General features: G+C 59.1%; 1 protein-coding gene across 1 annotated transcript in view; it reads right to left on the bottom strand.

Annotated features, from left to right (window-relative positions):
- The window catches only part of BOP1 (block of proliferation 1), a 23,109-nt gene extending 11,829 nt beyond the window's left edge, over positions 1-11,280 (bottom strand). Inside the window, exons 1-2 of the mRNA XM_008571685.1 lie at positions 11,137-11,280; positions 3,136-3,210 (exon numbers count right to left, since the gene is read on the bottom strand). Of these exons, the coding sequence (XP_008569907.1) occupies positions 3,136-3,189 (54 nt within the window). The 5' untranslated portion in view covers positions 3,190-3,210; positions 11,137-11,280. The remainder of the gene's footprint in view (positions 1-3,135; positions 3,211-11,136) is intronic.
- Positions 11,281-12,265: the final 985 nt, after the last annotated feature.

The raw sequence follows: 12,265 nt of genomic DNA on the forward strand, positions 1-12,265 counted from the left end.
AGGCCGCCAGCGCTGGAGGCAGCTGCCGGTTCAGTAGCTAAGAGAAGCCATTAACGGCGTTTGGCGAGAGAGCAGAGGGGAGCGCGGGCTCTGGATACAGACAGGCCCCGGCCGCGTCCCTGTGGGAACCGGAGTTACAGCCCAACCCCAGCCGTGAGGGGCCGCACTGGGGGTGGCCCCGCGGCCCGCAGGGACTGGAAGGGGATGGCTGAGGAGGGCGGCTCTTCCCAGCCTCTCCTGCCAGAGGTCACGGCCACCCTGAACCCCTCGCCTGGCCACGCTTCCTAGACAAACACACCCGCAGGCCTGCTGGGCGCGGGCGGGCCGCTCCTCCCTGAGCAGAGGCCCCAGCCTCAGTTTCTCTCAGCGCGCGGCAGGAAGAGGAGGGGCTGCTGCTGCTGCTGCTGCGAAGGCCGCACCAGCCCCTCGCCCCGCCCCTACACCCGGCCCACCTCCCCAGGGTCCCGGCGGCTGGATGAGATCACGTCTGTGAGAAGCTCCGGGTGCTGTGGGGAGAGGGTGAGGTGGCCGTGCGGGGGTGGGATGGCCACAGCTCATCCAGGGGCTCCACCCCCACCTTCCCCAGCCTCGCACCAGCCTGAATCTGGGGATGGAATGAGGAGCCCCAGTGTGCAGAAAGAGGAACTAGCACTCTCCCGTCAATGGTTGGTCAAGCTTAAGAAAGTCAGTGTTGGGCAGGGGGTCCCCAAAGTGAGGCCACATCAGATGCCAGAAGCCCCAGTGTCCCCAGCCTGAGCCCTGGATCCAGACCTGGGGTGAGCGGGCAAGGGGCCCAAAGAGAAGCAGTAGCAAGCAGGCCACCCTTCCACCCTTAGCAGGAGATACAGGCCTGGCACAGCTACCTCCGCACGGCCCTTAGGGCTCCCAGGAGGACACACCCTCCAGGACTTCCCTGTCCACTGCCAAAGGCCTCATCCAGAGCCCCGAATGGGCCTAAAGTCACAGCTTGGCCCACCCAGCCAGCTCTGCCCAGTGCCTTGAGACGGCCAAGGAGCACCAGGGTCCTGGTGCCCCTGGCCACCTCCAAGGACTGCCAAGGGAAGGGGCTGTTGATCAGAGGTCTGAGCAGGGGCTGCCCCAGTAGCAGGCTATGACCCCTCATAAGTGCCAACCAACTAGGGTACAGCCAAGGATGGGCAGGCCTCTGCCCCAGGAGGGGCTGCCGTGTGTACCCCCAACACTCGGGCAGAAACGGTGCAGGAAGCTCAAGGTGTGCCCCTCTCTCCTCGCCCCCCACCCCTGAGCCCTCACCCAGGCACCAGGGCGGCCACTGTCTCACTGGAGGCTGCAGGCTCAGCACCTCCAGCCCCAACCTCTTTCCTGCCCACCTGCGGCTCCAAGCCCCTCCCCCTCCGCAGCCACCACCCCTTGGCTCCAACAGTGTGGGGCCTGAACACCGGCTCCTCGGCAGGGACACATCTGCCTGGCCTGGCTGGCTCCTGAAAGCTAGGCTCTGCCGCCCCCTCGAGCCGCTGGCCGGGGGTGCTGGCAGAAGCAGGGCAGGGCGGGCACCTGGGCTCCCGCGCTGTCACTCAGGCCTACATGTGGGATAGTCATCACCAGAGGAAGCAGCCCTCGCAGCTTCCTCCCGGCTCAGCAGGGGGCTGCCCGCCCCGCGGCAGGTCACCACACGGGCCAGGCCGCCGCGAGGAGCTCCCCATGTGGGCAGGCAGGCGGGCAGTCCCGGCCGAAGGCCCGCCAGCTCTGGGGAGCCCCCACCTCTGCACTCCTCTCACAATCATCATCGATTTCTCAAAATACCAAATATAAAAAAGTAGCCGACAGGATGTGGCTGCCGACAGCCGGAGCCCCCGGGAAGGGGAGGGAGACAGGCAGGGAGCCGCGCTGCACGGCCCCCCTCGCCGGGCTGAGTGCGCCCGCTGCTCCGGCCAGGAAACCAATTTATTTTGTTTTGTCTCTGTTCTCCGAACGCGCAGCAGAGACCGGATCGGGCGGGCGGCCAAGGCTCTCGCAGCCGCTGCCAAGAGAGCGCAAGGATGGGGGAGGAAACAGAGTAGGAAGGGGGCGCGTGTCTCCCCCAAGCCCCGGGGACAGCCCCTGACAGGCAAGCAGGAAGAGCTCCTGCGGGAAGTGAGAACCCCATTTCTGCAGCCCCCAGGCCCCAAGAAGCCCGGCTCCCTCACACCCAGGGGTGCTGGACACAGGGGCCACAGCCCTGCCCTGTGGTCGGGCCATGCCAGTGAGGGAACAGGTACCCGCCACCTCGAACCCAGAGCTTCTGAGCCTCCCAAATCAAGGGCAGCCGACCCAGTCTCCTGGACACAGCCTCTCGATGCCACAGCTCCCAGAGAGACTGCCAAGCCCCACCACACTTTCCCCCTTTAGAAAGTAAACTCCGTGACAGAAACAGCCAAGTTTTCCTGTCCCTCCTGAGTAAGTGCTCCTGGAACTCAATCAGAGGACTGATGTGATGGCCCCAGAGGGAAGGGGGGCAGAGCCAACAGGACATCAGGAGATACCCTGTCTCCTGCCCGCAGCCTTGGCCACTCCCGTGGCCCATCCCACAGACAGAGGCTCAAGTCTGCTCACACGCCACACACAACAGAGGGGGTGGACACCCGGACCTATCACCCCCCACCCCCACTGTCCCAGCTCAGGCCTGCTGGGTGTGAAGGAAGCCACCTCCGGCTTCTCCATCCAACCCAGGCCATGAGAACAGCTGCCAGGAGCACACAGGGAACCCAGCATCAGCCACCCTGTGTACACGGACGTTCAGGAGCCACAGAGGCCCATCCATGGGGCTGGGGATGAGGCGGGTATCTCGAGGGTAGCCAAGGTACGCCCAGTCTCCCTAGCCTCCCCTGGAGATGACATACACAAATTGCTGCAGTCGTGTCCCAGACCCCAAAATCGCTCTTCCAGACAGGGAACAGGGACCCATGCCAGGACGCCCACTGAGGCCTCAGAGGCCTCACTGTGGCCAATTCCCCCTGCCCCAGGCAGCACAGCCCACCTGCAGGAAGGCCCCCACACTGCCCCAGTGCCACCCTGGCCTGGGGCCCAGCACCCACTCTGGGCAGCTCTGGACACCACCTGGGCCCTGGTGGGAGGGCCCCCCACCCTGTGTGGCGGGAAAGCGAGCCCGAGCCCCACCTCCTCGTCAGAGCTGTCCTCCGCATACTCGTCCCCGCTCTGCACTCTCACCATCTCTGTCCTCGGAGGGCCGGCCTGTGAGAGAGGGGGAGAATGGTTACTCCAGGGGACACAGGATGACCTTTGACCTAAAGCAGATCCCAGGTCCCAGGAACCCAGCACCCTCTCTCCGTGGTGGAGCATGTGGGAAGAACTGCCCCCCAACGCTTAGGCACAGGGCCCAACAGCCCCCAAAGGACACCCCACCACCCCCAAATCTCTGAGCAGCTCCAACCTGGCCCCAGGCCTTAGCACAAGACCGAGGATGCCCCCGCTCTAAGTGAGACTGGGGATGCTGTGCCACTGGTGCCCAACATCACAGACCCACCCAGGGTCCCATCAAAGACCCCCCGGGAGGCCAACACTGGGCACCAGACCAGAAAAGGAGCCCACACAGCAGTCAGCAGCAAGGCTCCCAGCCAAGGGTAAGCCCCAAACCATATGCTGGGCTCCTGGCCCAGCAGGGGAGGTGATCCCCAACCAGGGGTCAGGGACAAGGTAGGGGAGACAGGAGGAGCGGGGTACAGCATGGCCATGGTGCTACCACTGGGGGCAACACTCAGGGGAAGGGCAGGTGGCCATCAGCCTGTCACTAGGGCCAGAGCCAGCCCACTCCTAAGGACAAGATCTTCAGCCCAGCCCAGCCCACCAAGGGCCCAGAGAAGGGCCTCAGCCCTTGGAATGCCCCCAGGCACCCTGTTCACCCACCCTCCCTCCCCACCCATGGCCCCAGGCCGACCTCGTCCCTGAGAACTCACACCCCCACCTGGAAAACAAATTCTCCGCTTGCTGGGGAGGCAGGACCAGCTCGGGTTTACTGGCGGAACCAGGACTGATGGGGAAAACAGGCCCACCTCTCACCCGTGGGGGCAGTAAAGTGCTTGGGAGTAGGAACCCCTAAGTGCGGGCGCCCCCCGCCCAGAGCCCACTCCCTCCTGCCCAGGCAGGAGCCAAAGGCCTGTGGAGCTCGGCTCTTCCTCTCGCCTGTTTTTTCCCTCAGTATAAGAGAGATGGGAGACTAAGTTTTTTTCCAGGCCAGGAACAAGACAGGATTTGGTTTCCACACCTCCCCCGCCCCCAGCTCCCCCACTGCCCACGTAAAGTGGGTCAGCACTGCCTGGTGGTGGGGCACCGGGTGGGGCGCCCGGGGCTGCAGAGCATGGTGGGTGAGCCCCAAGCTCCTGCTTCTGCCCAGGGCACGCAGGCCCCCACCCCAACAGACAGGCTCTGAGTAGGCCCACACACTCTGGAGCCCCCACCCCACAGCAGCCCCCAGGCTCGGTGGGGCATACCCTTGGGTGGGGGCAGTCTGACACCAAGCTGTGGTCAGCTGCCGCTCCCAGAGCATGCGTCTGCAGCACTGGCCTCCGGCCGGGCCCTGACCCCCAACCCCCAAACCCCCTCACAGAGACCTAGGGTGCCAATACTCCCCACCAGGCACTGCACCCTACAAGCGCCCACCATGGTGCCCACAGGCCCGGGCCACAGGGTCCTGGCAGGAGACAACAGACCTGCCGCCCAGCACTGCCACCCCACTGCCCCATGATGGGCATAGCCAGGCCACCAGCACTGCAGAGTGGGCACCGGGGGAGTGGGATGCAGGCAGGCCCTTGCAAGGGGAGGGCTCTGCGCTCCCTCGCTTCTGGGTAAACAGCCAGTGAGCGGGAACCGGTCTGTATGTGGGATCCGAACCCTCGGTGGGAGCACTGCCCCGCTCCCAAGCGGCGCACTGTAGCAGTGCACCACCAGGCTGGCCCAGAACATCTCTTTTTAAATTAAAAAATTATGAAGAGGGCCGGCCCGGTGGCGCACTCGGTAGAGTGCGGCGCTTGGGAGTGCAGCGGCGCTCCTGCCGAGGGTTCGGATTCCATATAGAGACTGGTCCGCTCACTGGTTGAGCGCCGGGTGGGGGCGACACGGAGGGTTGCGATCCCGTTGCCGGTCGCGGTACGGGCGCGACATCGAGGGTTGCGATCCCGTTACCGGTCACGAAAAAAGACAAAAAGGAAAAAAAAAAATTATGAAGAAAGATCACCAAACCATCAAAAAAAGAAAAAGTCCATTTCCTCTGGGACAGGAAGCAATGTCGGTGTCCTGGCCCAGCCTCAGCACACACCCCCCACCCGCGGTGCCTCTTGCTCTCCTGAGCAGACACATGGCCCTGCAGGGGAGGCTGCCCAGAATGACACAGTCCCCCAGCACCCACCCGAGCACAGGCTCAACCCTGCCCAGAGTCCCCCCCAATGGCAGCCTCCAGCGAGGGGCAGTGCTCACACCATGCTCCCCAAGACGGTGCCAACACCTGGACCCCAGAGCCCACAGTGACACCTCAGCCTGAGCCCAGTACTCATTCAGAGCTGCCTCACCTGGCGGTGGCCCCCACCTGCCACTCCGCACAGCCTATGCTGAGACCCAGTGGGATGCCCTCTTGCATTAAGCTCCACGCACAGACAGAAATCTCTTAAACTATCCTGAAATGCTACTTACACACCAGGAATTGTTTCTAGGCCTTTTCTTATATTCTTGAATATGACAAGCAGACTGAATGGCCATAAACTGGAACTTTTGCAAAATAGCACTTGGGAAAGCATGGTACTGGTAACACCAAGGTCACAGCTAGACAACAACAAAACAAAAGGAAACAAAATAGAAAAAAATCCACCTAAGTAAAAAGACAAAGCCAAGCACACATAGAAAAGTGGGTCTACGTAGCCCCATAACACCACAGTCAAGGGTTCTGCTCCTGGAACAGGCCAGCTTCCCCCCCAAAAAGAAAAAATGGGTCTAAATGGGCACAGATGGGAAAAAATGGCTTTAAGCCCACAAACCCACTCAGCACCAGCAACAACGGGAAGGAACACGACGATGTGACAAATCACACTCCACAGGAGCCTGGAAGGGTCTGTTAAATGGGGCCTTGCACTGCTGGGGACGGCGCAGGGCATGAATGCCCGGGTGGGATGCAAAGCAGGGGCCTCACACAGATGGGGCAGGAGGTGCAGGGCTGGAGTGTGAGCGTCAAGAGCTCCACAGGGACAAACGATGCCCAGCGGCGCAGGGAACACATGGCCCGGGGCTCCCCTCCAGCTGGGGCAGCCTCACAGACACACTGGCAGGACCTGGAGGGGCAGAGGCTGGACAGAGTGCCCAGGGGGCCAGGGGACTGGCCCAGTAGATAAGGCTCAGGTAACCCAGGCAGTGAGGAGCAGGGACAGGCCTGATGAGACCTGAAGGGAAGGGCTGAAGGCAGGAGTGCGTATCAGACAGGAGCTGGAGGTGCAGCTCGTGCAGCCCTCGCAGTGGGCCAGGCCTGCACAGCCAGCACAAGAGCGAGCTGATGGTGACATGGGGAGCAGGCAAGATCACCACAGCAGAGGGGCAGGAGCTGTTCGCCTCATCCATGTCCTAGGGAAAAGGATACCCACCTCAACAGCACACACAAACAACAATGAACAAGACCCACTGGCTGCAGGTAAACTGCCCCCAAAGCTGTGGAACCCACCACAAGCATGCTGGGCTCTGCCTCGAACCCAGCTCCTTGGGAGCACCAGCACCCAGCCCCTTTCTAGATCCATGTTCTACATCCTCTTACCAGCCCCAAATACACCATGCCCTTCCTCACCTAAGTTCCTCCTGCCAAAAGCCAGGGGAGTGACCTCAGAGGGTAACCCCAAGCCCTGCTTCCACCCGACTACACGTCCAAAATGCCAGGGTTCCTAACTCGCAGAAACAGTGGGACAGTAAATGCTTGCTGGTGAAAGCCACTAAGGTTTGGGGTAATTTGTTACACAGCAATAGAAATGGACGCAAACAGAGGAAGACAGCAGAGGGCTCCTGCTCCGGGGACCTTGGACAAAATGAGTCGAGGTTTCCTGACCCCCTCCCCCCACACTCAGGTTCCCACGAGGACACTCCACTCGCTTCTGGGTAAAGGCACAGTTGATCCAACCAACAGAAGAGGATAGAAGGTGCTTCTGGTATCCCGGACAGTGAACTGAGCTTCAGGGGGGGAAAGGGTTAAAAGGAAGTTCTAGGAAAAGAGATGAAGAGGAAAAGAGCTGACAGACACCCACCCTCCCCACAAGGCTCCCAAAGTCAGGGCGGAGGCCACAACTGCAGGGACTTCAGGGCCCTTCCTGGGGCACAGCTCAGCAGTGAGCTAAAGCCCACATAAGTGCAGAGCTGGGGCGGGGAAGACGGCACAAGGGCACAGACATGAGAAGGAGACAGAAGCCATGGCAGTCAAGAAAACTATGTTTCAGATGCTCAGGGATTCAGCTGAAATGGTTCTCACAGGAACAGAGGGAAAGATGTCTCACCCCTAATGAAGGGAAAACTGTACAGCCACAAGATACCATCCTCTCCACCTCCCACAGTGGAAGAGATACAGAAGTTGACCACGCAGGGCACCAGCAGGGACTGGGAGACCACTGAGATGTGGCTGCCGGCTGCGAAGCACTGCAGCTTCAGAACGGACACCCAGGACGCCCTTGCAATGAAAAATGCGTCTACCAGCATGGCAGGCTAGATCCGCTGTCAGAGCACGGTGCTGAGAACGCCAAGGTCCAGGGTTCAGTCCCTGCACCAGCCAGCCGCCAAAAAACAAAGTGTTTACCCTTTGACGCAGAAATCCTTCTCAGAATTTATGCCAAGAATTGCTCGTACACGTGAGAAAGAGCATAAAAGACGTTATTATCATAGCACCACTTACAATAGTGAAAGATTGCAACTGTCTGCCCATTGCAGCTGGTCAGATCACCACCATGCATCCCCACAGGACACTGAGCAGCTGTGCTGTGCACGTACAGACAACAGCAATCTCAAAGACAGAAAACATCATAGGGCAGCATGCGTGTATGCTTCCCTGTTAGGAAACAATCCATCAAAACTCTGTATGTACATGCCAGCTTGGATATGCAAAGAACATCCTGGAAAGACCTGAACACGAGTGACCTGGACACAGGAACAGGAGGCTAGGAGTGGGATGGGAGGGAGACCCCTTCCCTTGTGTAGCCCTCAGGAGCTCCTGAGCACCCTCTAGTATTCCTACAATGCCATGTGCCCATCTATCTGTTCATACGAACATCACAGAATTCTACACTTCCCCTAAAAAGAAAGTGGTGGACACACATGTGTCAATGCTAAAGGCCCAATAGGAGGTGGAAAGCTAGGGGGGCACGTGCTGCATGGCACAGGACAGAGTAGCCTGGCATCGAGGCCACGTGCACCCCAACCCACCGGGGTGTGCCTGCCCAGAGTAGCCGTGAACACCTGGGCTGGCACCAGGTGGAGACACGCACCACCCAATGGCCCCTACGGGCGTGGGAAGAAGGAACCTGAGCAGCAGGCCCACACCCCGTCTCTCCTGTGGGAAGGCAAAGGAAGGAGGCGGCCCAGTCAAGTCTCCACGGGACAGTGCCGATGGCAGAGCTCCAGGCCGTCTGCTGCAGGAGAAAGGTCTGGGATTGAGAACCTCCCTGCTTGCCTTGGCACATGTCCCTGACGTCACACAAGTGAGCAGCCTGACACTGGGTGTGATCTCACCACCGCTTCTTTCTGGCCTGATGCTGTGGCTGGACTGTCCTTCAGACGCACAAAGCACAGAGGCCAAGGAAGGGATGGTTATAGAGGACGCATGTGGAGCACACAGCAATGGGAGCCAGTTACAGGTACAGACTGGAGTGCATGGCAGAAGAGAAATTAGCAGAGAATCGCACTGCTTGGTGGTTGTCAGCAACCCTGTTAAGAAGCAGGCCCTGGAAGAGGAGGCAGGAGGGGAGAAGTGTAGGGCTGTTTCTCTTGTTACAGGAAAGTCACTTCATGCTTTAATGGGCTCCCAAGCAGATGTCACTCTCACCTACAGAGCATCTCACCTACAGACACTGATCATTTGCAAGACCAAACAGGTGGATGTGACCATTCCAGGCTCTAAGGAATCATGAGTTTCCCACTAAAGAGCTGTGTGCTTAGCAGAGAGACAGGAGCAGAAGCTGGTGAGGCGCTATTGGCACAGACTCCTACAGCTAATGGGGCAGGGGAACTAATTCCAGAAGCTGCTCAAGGGAAGGGGTTCTCGGGTTGAGGACCCATACCCAGTGCTGGGAACGTCTGGGGCAGAAGCCTCCAGATGGTGTGACATGTGACAAACCACCAGCTGTGGAGGGTGAGGGTGGGCTGGGAGACCCCCTGAGACGGCCCTGACCCAGTGGAGCCCCCTCCCAATATGGTAGGAAGGTTACAGGGATAAGCAGCCCTGGACTGGCTTCGGGATGACAGAGGAAAAGGCCTAGGCGGAGGCCACCCACACAGATTACGACGGGCTGTCATGGCGGATGCCTGTGGACGCCTCGTGTGGGCACGCTCACGGAAGCAGTGATCAGCTGAGTTCCCACCGACAGGGCTGCGTGGTGGACACTCACATCGTCCAATGAGGGGTGCGGATGGGAGCCAAGCAGGGCAGCTGAAGAAGGCAGAGGCCAGTGCAGCTGGGCAGAAGTGTCTGGACGTTGTTGAGGAGCAGGTAAGAAAAAAGGGGAAACGGGAGGACTTTCCACTATGGAGTTGATAGCACTCCCACCCTCTTCAATTCACTCTCTTGGTCTGGACAAATTCAAATCCAATAACAAGGACCATCCTTTAGAACAAAAAATATGCCAACAGGGCTGAACACACCCCTCAGCCAAAGCACAGGAAAAAAAGACAGACAGTGGCCAAGGATGGCCTGTAAGCTCTGTGAATTGGTCCCTCCTCATCACCACGTGGGGTCACCCAGAGACACCCAGCGTGGGGTCCTCCGGCTCTCCAGGGGCTAAGGGCTGCTCCATGGTCAGCCTTGAGTAGATGCCCAGTCACGTGCCAAGAGCTGGGAGAAGACAGCCCTCCCAGCAGACTCTGCTGGAGTCCCCTCGCACCTTGGAGACGTTTGTGCACACTATCTCCTTCAAAGGATTTAATAAAAGGAAAAATTTTAAATATCTAAATGTGTGGATCCCCAATTTTAAAACAGGGACATGAAACTATTAACTGTGCTAATTAACTAGGAGCAAGGGCACTGAATGGAGTCTTTCAGCCTTCGTTGAGCAGCAGTGATGCAATACCTAAACTTCATTCAAGGAAGGTATATTCTGTAATTTTAAAAACTTTTAAAAAGGAGGGAAATAGTTGCCCATAATCTTACAAACCACGGTTAACATAGTTAACACAGCATTTTCTCTCTGTGCACACCAGTGCTAAAACTGAAGCTTAGATGCAGGGAAGGTTTATATCTGATTTTAAATCCTTTCTTCCAAAATAAGTGAATAAATAATCTTACCCTGACAAACAAATCAATCCAATATAACCAGCACAGACTGAACAGGCCCAGCTTTTGATTTCCACTATGGGAGCAGACTCCTGTACTAGCCAAGATCAGAGCTTCCAGAATGCCCATCATAAACTAGTTTCAAAAATGTCTTAAACAAACGTATTTTGGTTAAATTATGCTTTTCTCCCATGTTTCTCATGTCAGACAAGAGTGGGGTGCACCTTCTCATCATCACAGCCACAGGTAGGACAGCCAACCCTCTACCCATGGGCCATTTGGGCTCCTGGGGCCCCACGGGTCCAGGTGGGCTGGATTCCAGCGGCTCTGCACACGCTGCATCCTGCCAGCACCCCCAGGCAGTTGAATCCCCATCTCAGGCTCTGCCTCTAGGAAACCCAGTCAATGGCAAGGTCGAGAGTAGGTGACCTGAGAGTTGCCTGAGGGCATGTGCACTTTCAGAGTCCCCATGAATGGTACACCCAACAGGGGTTGAAAACCAGCCCAAATGTACCCCCAGGTGCAGTGAAGGAGGGACGTGGGCCTCGGGGCTCCTGCGAAGGAGCTGCAGAGAAAGCAGCACAGCCCCTCAGAGAGCCCCAGGCCCAGAAAACAGTTCCACATAAGGGGGGAGCCCAGCAAGGGGCCCCTGGCTCACCCACCTGCGCCTGTTCCCCAGAGGTCTCCACCGTCCCACCGTAACCCTTGTTCCTGCTGGCTCCATTCTCTCCCTCGTCGTCCTCACTACTGTCACTGCCAGAATCTTCCAGGCCTGAGAACACACTCTCCTCGCTGTCAGATGGGCCAGAGTCGCTGCTGTCACCATGGCTGGAAGCAGGAGCGTAGAGGAGAGAGGGCTGCAAGGAAGCACAGGGTTGAGGACGCCACCCTCACCGGTTCACCCACTCGGCACCACACCAGGCAGCGCAGTGGGCAGCCCACACCGGCCCCTAAGGCCACACCCCTTGGGTCACAGCCTCCACCTCTACCAAAACCATCTGCCCAGCCTGGCCTTCCTCATCTACCTCCACTGAGAGCATGGCCACCACCCTTGGGACAGATATTTTAATTCCTGGCATCTCACAAGGGAGGGACTTTGCAAGGCCCCTTTTTAGAGCTTAGTTCCCATCCCGTTACTAAAAGTATTATCAAAACCTGCTGCCAACTAAAATTGTCCATGCCCCACCCGGGCACCCAAGGCCCCCAGAGCTGTGACAGCTCTAACTCGGGAGGGGTCTGGGGGCGGAGAGGGTTGGAATCCCCGAGGGGCTTTAACCACCTGAAGGAGAAGCCTTGTCATGCAAGATCGGACCGACGGTTCATCAGTAAATTTAAAAACTCGGTTGAAGAGTAATAAAAGTCACGCAAGCTTCTCTCGTGAACAAGTACAAGCCCACTCACTCCTGTCTGGGAGCAGGAGCTCCGCTTTCTCCCGGCAGAGCCCTGCTGACTGGACACCACTTGATGCCCCCCGTCTGCCTGACACGCGGCCACCGCCCTCCGAGAACACGGCTGAGTGCAGAACTGCAGCTCCCGCCGTTCCCTCAGTCTACCAGCCCACCTGACTGGACGCCCGCACTTCCCAGTCACTCGGCAGCGCTCGACTGGGACAGCGGGCCGGGGCAGCGGCAGGAGGGCATTTCCCACGACAGAGGCAGCGCTCAGGGCCGGACGGCAGCCAACGCGGGCTCCCCGCGCTCAGGGCCTCTGCACCTCACCGCACGCGGACGCCCGGGCAAGAGCACGGACGAGCACCGCCGGGCCGCCACCCCCGCCCCAGCTCCGCGCCCG

Source organism: Galeopterus variegatus, unplaced genomic scaffold (assembly GCF_000696425.1).
Source record: "Galeopterus variegatus unplaced genomic scaffold, G_variegatus-3.0.2 Scaffold711, whole genome shotgun sequence".
Lineage (NCBI taxonomy): Eukaryota > Metazoa > Chordata > Mammalia > Dermoptera > Cynocephalidae > Galeopterus > Galeopterus variegatus.